Source organism: Oncorhynchus keta, chromosome 27 (assembly GCF_023373465.1).
Source record: "Oncorhynchus keta strain PuntledgeMale-10-30-2019 chromosome 27, Oket_V2, whole genome shotgun sequence".
Taxonomy (NCBI): domain Eukaryota; kingdom Metazoa; phylum Chordata; class Actinopteri; order Salmoniformes; family Salmonidae; genus Oncorhynchus; species Oncorhynchus keta.
Window position 1 is genome coordinate 5772002 of NC_068447.1, and position 14019 is coordinate 5786020.

General features: G+C 41.6%; 1 protein-coding gene across 4 annotated transcripts in view; it reads left to right on the plus strand.

Annotated features, from left to right (window-relative positions):
* The window catches only part of lama5 (laminin, alpha 5), a 418234-nt gene that overhangs the window by 355083 nt on the left and 49132 nt on the right, over positions 1–14019 (plus strand). For 3 of the 4 annotated variants that reach the window (XM_052481311.1, XM_052481313.1, XM_052481314.1), the window contains 4 exons: positions 4068–4247; positions 9145–9284; positions 9565–9718; positions 11187–11320. In XM_052481311.1, the coding sequence (XP_052337271.1) occupies positions 4068–4247; positions 9145–9284; positions 9565–9718; positions 11187–11320 (608 nt within the window). The remainder of the gene's footprint in view (positions 1–4067; positions 4248–9144; positions 9285–9564; positions 9719–11186; positions 11321–14019) is intronic. The other variant, XM_052481312.1, reaches the window with a different exon arrangement.

Sequence of the window (14019 nt, forward strand, 5' to 3'; positions counted from 1 at the left end):
TACCACTAGAAAGTGGTTCTGGTAGGACCACTAGATACCACTAGATACCACTAGATACTACTAGACAGTGGGTCTGGTAGGACCACTAGATACCACTAGACAGTAGGTCTGGAAGGACCACTAGATACCACTAGATACCACTAAACAGTAGGTCTGGTAGGACCACTAGATACCACTAGATAGTGGTTCTGGTAGGACCACTAGATACCACTAGATACCACTAGACAGTAGGTCTGGTAGGACCACTAGATACCACTAGACAGTGGGTGTGGTAGGACCACTAGACACCAGTAGACAGTAGGTCTGGTAGGACCACTAGATACCACTAGATACCACTAGACAGTAGGTCTGGTAGGACCACTAGATACCACTAGACAGTGGTTCTGGTAGGACCACTAGATACCACTAGACACCACTAGACAGTAGGTCTGGTAGGACCACTAGATACCACTAGACAGTAGGTCTGGTAGGACCACTAGATACCACTAGACACCACTAGACAGTAGGTCTGGTAGGACCACTAGATACTACTAGATACCACTAGACATTAGGTCTGGTAGGACCACTAGATACCACTAGATACCACTAGACAGTAGGTCTGGTAGGACCACTAGATACCACTAGATACCACTAGACAGTAGGTCTGGTAGGACCACTAGATACCACTAGATGCCACTAGACAGTAGGTCTGGTAGGACCACTAGATACCACTAGATACCACTAGACAGTGGTTCTGGTAGGACCACTAGATACCACTAGACAGTGGTCTGGTAGGACCACTAGATACCACTAGACACCACTAGACAGTAGGTCTGGTAGGACCACTAGATACCATTAGATACCACTAGACAGTAGGTCTGGTAGGACCACTAGATTCCACTAGATACCACTAGACAGTAGGTCTGGTAGGACCACTAGAAACCACTAGATAGTGGTTCTGGTAGGACCACTAGATACCACTAGATAGTGTTCTGGTAGGACCACTAGATACCACTAGACAGTGGGTCTGGTAGGACCACTAGATACCACTAGACACCACTAGACAGTAGGTCTGGAAGGACCACTAGATACCACTAGATACCACTAGATACCACTAGATAGACAGTGGGTCTGGTAGGACCACTAGATACCACTAGATACTACTAGATACCACTAGATACCACTAGACAGTAGGTCTGGTAGGACCACTAGATACCACTAGATACCACTAGATACTACTAGATACCACTAGACACCACTAGACAGTAGGTCTGGTAGGACCACTAGATACCACTAGATACCACTAAACAGTAGGTCTGGAAGGACCACTAGATACCACTAGATACCACTAGATACTACTAGATACCACTAGATACCACTAGACAGTGGGTCTGGTAGGACCACTAGATACCACTAGATACCACTAGATACCACTAGACAGTAGGTCTGGTAGGACCACTAGATACCACTAGATACCACTAGATACCACTAGAAAGTGGTTCTGGTAGGACCACTAGATACCACTAGATACCACTAGATACTACTAGATACCACTAGATACCACTAGACAGTAGGTCTGGTAGGACCACTAGATACCACTAGACACCACTAAACAGTAGGTCTGGAAGGACCACTAGATACCACTAGATACCACTAGATACCACTAGACACCACTAGATACCACTAGACAGTGGGTCTGGAAGGACCACTAGATACCACTAGATACCACTAGATACCACTAGACAGTGGGTCTGGTAGGACCACTAGATACCACTAGATACTACTAGACCACTAGATACCACTAGACAGTCTGGTAGGACCACTAGATACCACTAGATACCACTAGACAGTGGGTCTGGTAGGACCACTAGATACCACTAGATACCACTAGACAGTAGAAAGTCTGGTAGGACCACTAGATACCACTAGATACTACTAGATACCACTAGACACCACTAGACAGTAGGTCTGGTAGGACCACTAGATACCACTAGACACCACTAAACAGTAGGTCTGGAAGGACCAGGATACCACTAGATAGGATACCACTAGATACCACTAGACAGTAGGTCTGGTAGGACCACTAGATACCACTAGACACCACTAAACAGTAGGTCTGGTAGGACCACTAGATACCACTAGACAGTAGGTCTGGTACCACTAGATACCACTAGATACCACTAGACAGTAGGTCTGGTAGGACCACTAGATACCACTAGACAGTGGGTCTGGTAGGACCACTAGATACCACTAGACACCACTAGACAGTAGGTCTGGAAGGACCAGATACCACTAGATACCACTAGACAGTAGGTCTGGTAGGACCACTAGATACCACTAGACAGTAGATCTGGTAGGACCACTAGATACCACTAGACAGTAGGGCTGGTAGGGCCACTAGACACCACTAGACAGTAGGTCTGGTAGGACCACTAGATACCACTAGACAGTAGGTCTGGTAGGACCACTAGATACCACTAGACAGTAGGTCTGGTAGGACCACTAGATACCACTAGACAGTAGGTCTGGTAGTACCACTAGATACCACTAGACAGTAGGTCTGGTAGTACCACTAGATACCACTAGACAGTAGGTCTGGTAGTACCACTAGATACCACTAGACAGTAGGTCTGGTAGGACCACTAGATACCACTAGACAGTAGGTCTGGTAGGACCACTAGATACCACTAGACAGTAGGTCTGGTAGGACCACTAGATACCACTAGACAGTAGGTCTGGTAGGACCACTAGATACCACTAGACAGTAGGTCTGGTGATACCACTAGATACCACTAGACAGTAGGTCTGGTGATACCACTAGATACCACTAGACAGTAGGTCTGGTAGTGTATATCACTAGTACCACTAGATACCACTAGATACCACTAGACAGTAGGTCTGGTGATACCACTAGATACCACTAGATACCACTAGACAGTAGGTCTGGTAGGACCACTAGATACCACTAGACAGTAGGTCTGGTAGTACCACTAGATACCACTAGACAGTAGGTCTGGAAGGATACCACTAGACAGTAGGTCTGGTAGGACACTAGATACCACTAGACAGTAGGTCTGGTAGTACCACTAGATACCACTAGACAGTGGTCTGGTAGTACCACTAGATACCACTAGACAGTAGGTCTGGTAGTACCACTAGATACCACTAGACAGTAGGTCTGGTAGGACCACTAGATACCACTAGACAGTGGTCTGGTAGGACCACTAGATACCACTAGATACCACTAGACAGTAGGTCTGGTAGGACCACTAGATACCACTAGACAGTAGGTCTGGTAGGACCACTAGATACCACTAGACAGTAGGTCTGGTAGGACCACTAGATACCACTAGACAGTAGGTCTGGTAGGACCACTAGATACCACTAGACAGTAGGTCTGGTAGGACCACTAGATACCACTAGACAGTAGGTCTGGTAGTACCACTAGATACCACTAGACAGTAGGTCTGGTAGTACCACTAGATACCACTAGATACCACTAGACAGTAGGTCTGGTAGGACCACTAGATACCACTAGACAGTAGGTCTGGTAGTACCACTAGATACTACTAGTAGGTCCTTTATAGTTTCACCATACAGAGATCAGGAACGCTAGCTTGTCTTCCATTTTGAATGTTGCTATTAAAGCTGATCAGGATTGACTGTGTGTACAGACCTCCTCAATGAAGAAACATTTGCTTAAGTCTGATTGGTTTAGACTGACAGAACATTTTCTGTCTGTTTGTGTCTCTCCAGTGGGTATGTTGGGCGAGGCCATCCCAATACTGATGAAGAAGCTGGACAAGCTGCAGAACCACTCAGCCCAGATGCCCAACATCTCAGAGAACATCCTCAGGATCAGACAGCTCATCGCAGAGGCCCATAGGCCGCCAGCAAAGTACGGTGGCTCATACGGGACAGACATAACCCAGGCCCTCAATAGGAATACATGTGCTACAAATGTGTCTGTTAAGTGTAGTTATTGTTTGAAAACTCAAATATTATAGAACATCTATCTACTATGGTTACATCAACATACGTAGGAATGGACGACGGGCGTTTTGAACTTCCTCTTTTCTCCCTCTCAGGTGAGCGTACCTGTGAAGTTCAACGGGACCTCAGGTGTGCAGGTGCGGACCCCCAGTAACCTGGCAGACCTGGCAGCTTACACCTCCCTCAAGTTCTACATCACCCTGCCCGAGGCCTCACGCGGCCGCAGACAGGACCAACCAGACAAACAGTTTGTCTTTTACCTCGGAAACAAGGACGTAAGTATTTTATTATTATTAGTATAGTATTAGTATTTTATTATTATTAGTATAGTATTAGTATTTTATTATTAGTAGTATAGTATTAGTATTTTATTAGTATAGTATTAGTATTTTAGTATTATTAGTATAGTATTAGTATTTTAGTATTATTAGTATAGTATTAGTATTTTAGTATTATTAGTATAGTATTAGTATTTTAGTATTATTAGTATAGTATTAGTATTTTATTATTATTAGTATAGTATTAGTGTTTTATTATTATTAGTATAGTATTAGTATTTTATTATTATTAGTATAGTATTAGTGTTTTATTATTATTAGTATAGTATTAGTATTTTATGTATTACTAGTATAGTATTAGTGTTTTATTATTATTGTATAGTATAGTATTTTATTATTAGTAGTATTATTAGTATTTTATTATTAGTAGTATAGTATTAGTATTGTATTATTAGTAGTATAGTATTAGTATTTTATTATTATTAGTATAGTATTAGTATTTTATTATTAGTAGTATAGTATTCGTATTTTATTATTCATAGTATAGTATTAGTATTTTATTATTATTAGTATTAGTATTTTATTATTATTAGTATAGTATTAGTATTTTATTATTATTATTATTAAACTCGTGTTTATTCCTTTCTATTTTATTTTAATACAAATAGACGAAAATACTAAATAAAATAATAAATACTACCTTATCTTCCACGCACACTGTGGGACAGAGAATATTGAATATACGTTTTATTTTAAGCATTTATATACATTTATAAGCCTATGTAATGACATATTCATGAAAGGATATCATTAGACAGTGTATATCATTAGACAGTGTATACCATTAGACAGTGTTTATATCATTAGACAGTGTTTATATCATTAGACAGTGTATATATCATTAGACAGTGTATATCATTAGACAGTGTTTATATCATTAGACAGTGTTTATATCATTAGACAGTGTATATATCATTAGACAGTGTTTATCATTAGACAGTGATTATATCATTAGACAGTGTATATATCATTAGACAGTGTATATATCATTAGACAGTGTATACCATTAGACAGTGTATATACCATTAGACAGTGTATATATCATTAGACAGTGTATATCATTAGACAGTGTATATATCATTAGACAGTGTATACCATTAGACAGTATATATCATTAGACAGTATATATACCATTAGACAGTGTATATCATTAGACAGTGTATATATCATTAGACAGTGTATACCATTAGACAGTGTATATACCATTAGACAGTGTATATACCATTAGACAGTGTATATATCATTAGACAGTATATATCATTAGACAGTGTATATATCATTAGACAGTGTATACCATTAGACAGTGTATATACCATTAGACAGTGTATACCATTAGACAGTGTATATACCATTAGACAGTGTATATACCATTAGACAGTGTATATACCATTAGACAGTATATACCATTAGACAGTGTATATATCATTAGACAGTGTATACCATTAGACAGTGTATATACCATTAGCCACTATATATACCATTAGACAGTGTATATCATTAGACAGTGTATATATCATTAGACAGTGTATACCATTAGACAGTATATATACCATTAGACAGTGTATACCATTAGACAGTGTATATCATTAGACAGTGTATATATCATTAGACAGTATATAACATTAGACACTATATATCATTAGACAGTATATACCATTAGACAGTATATACCATTAGACAGTGTATATACCATTAGACAGTGTATATATCATTAGACAGTATATACCATTAGACAGTGTATACCATTAGACAGTGTATATATCAATAGACAGTATATACCATTAGACAGTATATACCATTAGACAGTATATATCATTAGACAGTGTATATACCATTAGACAGTATATACCATTAGACAGTATATATCATTAGACAGTGTATATATCATTAGACAGTGTATATATCATTAGACAGTGTATATATCATTAGACAGTATATACCATTAGACAATGTATATCATTAGACAGTTTATATATCATTAGACAGTGTATATATCATTAGACAGTATATATACCATTAGACAGTGTATATACCATTAGACAGTGTATATATCATTAGACAGTGTATATATCATTAGACAGTATATATCATTAGACAGTATATATCATTAGACAGTATATACCATTAGACAGTATATATCATTAGACAGTATATACCATTAGACAGTGTATATACCATTAGACAGTGTATATATCATTAGACAGTATATATCATTAGACAGTGTATACCATTAGACAGTGTATATACCATTAGACAGTATATACCATTAGACAGTATATACCATTAGACAGTATATACCATTAGACAGTATATATCATTAGACAGTGTATATATCATTAGACAGTATATATCATTAGACAGTATATATCATTAGACAGTATATATCATTAGACAGTGTATACCATTAGACAGTATATACCATTAGACAGTATATACCATTAGACAGTATATATCATTAGACAGTGTATACCATTAGACAGTATATACCATTAGACAGTGTATATACCATTAGACAGTGTATATACCATTAGACAGTATATATCATTAGACAATGTATATACCATTAGACAGTATATATCATTAGACAGTATATATCATTAGACAATGTATATACCATTAGACAGTATATATCATTAGACAGTATATATCATTAGACAGTATACACCATTAGACAGTATATACCATTAGACAGTGTATATCAATAGACAGTGTATATAATTAGACAGTATATACCATTAGACAGTGTATATACCATTAGACAGTGCATATATCATTAGACAGTGTATATACCATTAGACAGTGTATATACCATTAGACAGTGTATACCATTAGACAGTGTATATACCATTAGACAGTGTATACCATTAGACAGTGTATATACCATTAGACAGTATATATATCATTAGACAGTGTATACCATTAGACAGTATATACCATTAGACAGTGTATACCATTAGACAGTGTATACCATTAGACAGTGTATATACCATTAGACACTGTATACCATTAGACAGTGTACACCATTAGACAGTGTATATACCATTAGACAGTATATATATCATTAGACAGTGTATACCATTAGACAGTGTATATCAATAGACAGTGTATATACCATTAGACAGTGTATATACCATTAGACACTGTATACCATTAGACAGTGTATACCATTAGACAGTGTATATCAATAGACAGTGTATATACCATTAGACAGTGTATACCATTAGACAGTATATACCATTAGACAGTATATATCAATAGACAGTGTATATACCATTAGACAGTGTATACCATTAGACAGTATATACCATTAGACAGTATATATCATTAGACAGTGTATATACCATTAGACACTGTATACCATTAGACAGTATATACCATTAGACAGTATATATCATTAGACAGTGTATATACCAATAGACAGTGTATACCATTAGACAGTGTATATACCATTAGACACTGTATACCATTAGACAGTGTACACCATTAGACAGTATATATCATTAGACAGTGTATATCATTAGACAGTATATACCATTAGACAGTATATATCATTAGACAATGTATATACCAATAGACAGTGTATACCATTAGACAGTGTATATACCAATAGACAGTGTATACCATTAGACAGTGTACACCATTAGACAGTGCCTGTATCATTACTAGTGTAGTTTGTAATGTATTATTTTTCTAGGAAACTGAATTAGAAGAATGACCATCAAATATGGAATTCTATAGTCCAGTAATAGAGTACCACAGTATGAGTCATAATACCCATAAAGCCTAGCGGTCAAACAGGGAAATGGTTCCAATAGTTTTTTTTCAACATACATTTTTCCCGTAGGGGATTTTAGAAACACTTAAAATAAGGTCTGTGTTTCGTGTAGGTTTGCCCCGGCGTGACGTTTTGATCACTGTGTAAATCTCTCTGGGACAAGGTTGACTTTTATCAATATAGTCACCTGTATTTACCCCCCAAAATGAAATGCTAATTAGCTGCTAATGTGGCTATCATAAAGAACTACAAATACCATGATGTTCTGGGCCGAGACTGACGAATCGAGGACGAGGTAAGAATATCTGGATTAACTATCTAGTGTTAGATACATGTAGCAATGAATAAATTAGCGACATTTCTTTAAATTAAATTTTAAATTGACACAATACCTGTTAGCAAAGATGTCAGCTAAAGATGACGTGCAGGAGCATGCTGGGATTTGTAGTCTTGCATGATGTCTACTTTGATGATAATTAGCATTTTCGAATCAGAGTAAATAGTGCCGAAAACATCGATAAAAGTCACCTTGTCCGAGAGAGATTTACACGCTTATCAGAACGTCACGCCAGAGTAAGCCTACACGAAAAACAGCCCTTATTTTAAGTGTTTCTTAACATTCTTTATGGGACAAATGAATAGTGGAAAACGATTGGAACCGTTTCCCTGTTTGACCGCTAGGTTTTATGGGTATTATGACACCTCCACTGTTGGTCTCTATGATTATGCTGTTTCCTGTTTCCTGTCTGTATAGTCCAGTAATGATAATGTGTTTCCTGTTTCCTGTCTGTAGTCCAGTAATGATAATGCATTTCCTGTTTCCTGTCTGTAGTCCAGTAATGATAATGCATTTCCTGTTTCCTGTCTGTAGTCCAGTAATGATAATGCATTTCCTGTTTCCTGTCTGTAGTCCAGTAATGATAATGCATTTCCTGTTTCCTGTCTGTAGTCCAGTAATGATAATGCGTTTCCTGTCTCCTGTCTGTAGTCCAGTAATGATAATGCATTTCCCGTTTCCTGTCTGTAGTCCAGTAATGATAATGTGTTTCCTGTCTGTAGTCCAGTAATGAGTTCCTGGGCATGATGCTGGAGGGGCGGAGACTGCACTGGCTGTTCAACGTGGGCGGAGACACGGCTGAGGTGGAGATGCAGGAGGATGTCCAAACAGATGGCGACTTCAACAACGTGGTCCTGGAAAGGTAACTACTGCCACTGTCATTGGCTGGATTTGTTGTCACTCGAGAAACCAATGTCTTCACCATTAGATTAAGAGGAATTTCTCATAGTCCAAGAGGGCGATAATTGCACTTTCAAGTCTGTAAAGAGGCTGGATCATCACGAGAGGGTCATTCCAAGTCATTTCAGCTACACTATCTGTCATCACCATCACCATGTTAACCCGCCCTCTCTCTCCCTCCCTCTCTCGCTTTCTCTCTCTCTCTCTCTCTTTCGCTCTCTCTCTCTATTTTTTCTCTCTAGGATCCTTCAGTACGGCCAGATGGCCATGTCTTCAGAGCTCAGTGAGGCCAGGATGACCAAGGCTGTGGTGGAGGCAGGAGGGGATAGTGGACTGCTCAACCTCCAGACTGAAGAGACTGTGTTCTACGTGGGAGGATACCCTGACACGTTCACTGTGAGAGGGAGCTGTGGTTGGGGGATAGACAGTGGTTTACCAAACACACAGGAGACCGAGCTATAGTTTTCTCCCTTATGTATCGAATGTTTGTAACTTATAGATATGTTTCCTTTCCCAGCCCCCTCAGTAACCCATATCTCTCTCTACCTTCTCTCAGCCTCCTCAATAACCCATATCTCTCTCTACCTTCTCTCAGCCCCCTCAGTAACCCATATCTCTCTATACCTTCTCCCAGCCCCCTCAGTAACCCATATCTCTCTATTCCTTCTCTCAGCCTTCTCAGTAACCCATATCTCTCTCTACCTTCTCTCAGCCTTCTCAGTAACCCATATCTCTCTATTCCTTCTCTCAGCCTTCTCAGTAACCCATATCTCTCTCTACCTTCTCCCAGCCCCCTCAGTAACCCATATCTCTCTATTCCTTCTCTCAGCCTTCTCAGTAACCCATATCTCTCTCTACCTTCTCTCAGCCCCCTCAGTAACCCATATCTCTCTACCTTCTCCCAGCCCCTCAGTAACCCATATCTCTCTATTCCTTCTCTCAGCCCCTCAGTAACCCATATCTCTCTATTCCTTCTCTCAGCCCTCTCAGTAACCCATATATCTCTATACCTTCTCTCAGCCCCTCAGTAACCCCCCCTCATAACCCATCTCTCTATACCTTCTCTCAGCCCCCTCAGTAACCCATATCTCTCTCTACCTTCCCATCTCAGCCCCTCAGTAACCCATACCTCTCTCCAACTCAGTAACCCATACCTTCTCCCAGCCCCTCAGTAACCCATATCTCTCTACCTTCTCCCAGCCCCCTCAGTAACCCATATCTATCTCTACCTTCTATCAGCCCCCTCAGTAACCCATATCTCTCTCTACCTTCTCTCAGCCCCTCAGTAACCCATATCTCTCTCTACCTTCTCCCAGCCAACTCAGTAACCCATATCTCTCTCTACCTTCTTTCAGCCCCCTCAGTAACCCATATCTCTCTCTACCTTCTTTCAGCCCCTCAGTAACCCATATCTCTCTATACCTTCTCTCAGCCCTCAGTAACACATATCTCTCTATACCTTCTCTCAGACCCCATCAGTAACATCTCTGTCTCTCTGTTCTTCTCTCAGCCCTCAGTAACATCTCTGTCTCTCTGTTCTTCTCTCAGCCTCCACAGTAACATCTCTGTCTCTCTGTTCTTCTCTCAGCCCCCTCAGTAACCCATATCTCTCTACCTTCTCTCAGCCTCCACAGTAACATCTCTGTCTCTCTGTTCTTCTCTCAGCCTCCACAGTAACATCTCTGTCTCTCTGTTCTTCTCTCAGCCCCTCGGTAACATCTCTGTCTCTCTGTTCTTCTCTCAGCCCCCATCAGTAACATCTCTGTTTCTCTGTTCTTCTCTCAGCCCCCCGGTAACATCTCTGTCTCTCTGTTCTTCTCTCAGCCCCCTCGGTAACATCTCTGTCTCTCTGTTCTTCTCTCAGCCCCCTCTCCAGCTCCAGCTGCCCAATCTCAAGGGCTGTATTGAGCTGGAGACCCTGAATGAGGAGGTGCTCAGTCTCTATAACTTTGAGAACATCTTCCAACTCAACACCACCGAGGAGAAACCATGTGGAAGGTGGGACCATTAGCAGACCACTACATCTTATCTCTATGGCCGGAGCTCTCAGCACTGAATCCTAACAAGAGCCACATCCACCGTGTGTTGACTCCTGCATCAGGGAGCTATAGTGTCCATCCCCCTATAAAACACTGTGTGTTGACTCCTGCATTAGGGAGCTATAGTGTCCATCCCCCTATAAACCATCGTGTGTTGACTCCTGCATTAGGGAGCTATAGTGTCCATCCCCCTATAAACCATTGTGTGTTGACTCCTGCATCAGGGAGCTATAGTGTCCATCCCCTAACTCCTGCAGCAGGGAGCTATAGTGTCCATCCCCCTATAAACCACCGTGTGTTGACTCCTGCATCAGGGAGCTATAGTGTCCATCCCCCTATAAACCACTGTGTGTTGACTCCTGCATCAGGGAGCTATAGTGTCCATCCCCTATAAACCACTGTGTGTTGACTCCTGCATCAGGGAGCTATAGTGTCCATCCCCTATAAACCACTGTGTGTTGACTCCTGCATCAGGAGCTATAGTGTCCATCCCCCTATAAACCACTGTGTGTTGACTCCTGTATCAGGGAGCTATAGTGTCCATCCCCCTATAAACCACTGTGTGTTGACTCCTGCATCAGGGAGCTATAGTGTCCATCCCCTATAAACCACCATGTGTTGACTCCTGCATCAGGGAGCTATAGTGTCCATCCCCCTATAAACCACTGTGTGTTGACTCCTGCATCAGGGAGCTATAGTGTCCATCCCCTATAAACCACTGTGTGTTGACTCCTGCATCAGGGAGCTATAGTGTCCATCCCCTATAAACCACTGTGTGTTGACTCCTGCATTAGGGAGCTATAGTGTCCATCCCCTATAAACCACTGTGTGTTGACTCCTGCATCAGGGAGCTATAGTGTCCATCCCCCTATAAACCACTGTGTGTTGACTCCTGCATCAGGGAGCTATAGTGTCCATCCCCTATAAACCACTGTGTGTTGACTCCTGCATCAGGGAGCTATAGTGTCCATCCCCTATAAACCACTGTGTGTTGACTCCTGCATCAGGGAGCTATAGTGCCCATCCCCTATAAACCACTGTGTGTTGACTCCTGCATCAGGGAGCTATAGTGTCCATCCCCTATAAACCACTGTGTGTTGACTCCTGCATCAGGGAGCTATAGTGTCCATCCCCTAACTCCTGCATCAGGGAGCTATAGTGTCCATCCCCTATAAACCACTGTGTGTTGACTCCTGCATCAGGGAGCTATAGTGTCCATCCCCCTATAAACCACCATGTGTTGACTCCTGCATCAGGGAGCTATAGTGTCCATCCCCCTATAAACCACCATGTGTTGACTCCTGCATCAGGGAGCTATAGTGTCCATCCCCCTATAAACCACCATGTGTTGACTCCTGCATCAGGGAGCTATAGTGTCCATCCCCTATAAACTACCGTGTGTTGACTCCTGCATCAGGGAGCTATAGTGTCCATCCCCTATAAACCACCATGTGTTGACTCCTGCATCAGGGAGCTATAGTGTCCATCCCTCTATAAACCACTGTGTGTTGACTCCTGCATCAGGGAGCTATAGTGTCCATCCCCTATAAACCACCATGTGTTGACTCCTGCATCAGGGAGCTATAGTGTCCATCCCCCTATAAACTACCGTGTGTTGACTCCTGCATCAGGGAGCTATAGTGTCCATCCCCTATAAACCACTGTGTGTTGACTCCTGCATCAGGGAGCTATAGTGTCCATCCCCTATAAACCACTGTGTGTTGACTCCTGCATCAGGGAGCTATAGTGTCCATCCCCCTATAAACCACTGTGTGTTGACTCCTGCATCAGGAGCTATAGTGTCCATCCCCCCTATAAACCACTGTGTGTTGACTCCTGCATCAGGGAGCTATAGTGTCCATCCCCTATAAACCACTGTGTGTTGACTCCTGCATCAGGAGCTATAGTGTCCATCCCTATAAACCACTGTGTGTTGACTCCTGCATCAGGAGCTATAGTGTCCATCCCCTATAAACCACCATGTGTTGACTCCTGCATCAGGGAGCTATAGTGTCCATCCCTATAAACCAATGTGTGTTGACTCCTGCATCAGGGAGCTATAGTGTCCATCCCCCTATAAACCACCATGTGTTGACTCCTGCATCAGGGAGCTATAGTGTCCATCCCCTATAAACCACTGTGTGTTGACTCCTGCATCAGGGAGCTATAGTGTCCATCCCCTATAAACCACCATGTGTTGACTCCTGCATCAGGGAGCTATAGTGTCCATCCCCTATAAACCAATGTGTGTTGACTCCTGCATCAGGGAGCTATAGTGTCCATCCCCCCTATAAACCACCGTGTGTTGACTCCTGCATCAGGGAGCTATAGTGTCCATCCCCTATAAACCACTGTGTGTTGACTCCTGCATCAGGGAGCTATAGTGTCCATCCCCCTATAAACCACTGTGTGTTGACTCCTGCATCAGGGAGCTATAGTGTCCATCCCCCTATAAACCACCGTGTGTTGACTCCTGCATCAGGGAGCTATAGTGTCCATCCCCCTATAAACCACTGTGTGTTGACTCCTGCATCAGGGAGCTATAGTGTCCATCCCCTATAAACCAATGTGTGTTGACTCCTGCATCAGGGAGCTATAGTGTCCATCCCCCTATAAACCACTGTGTGTTGACTCCTGCATCAGGGAGCTATAGTGTCC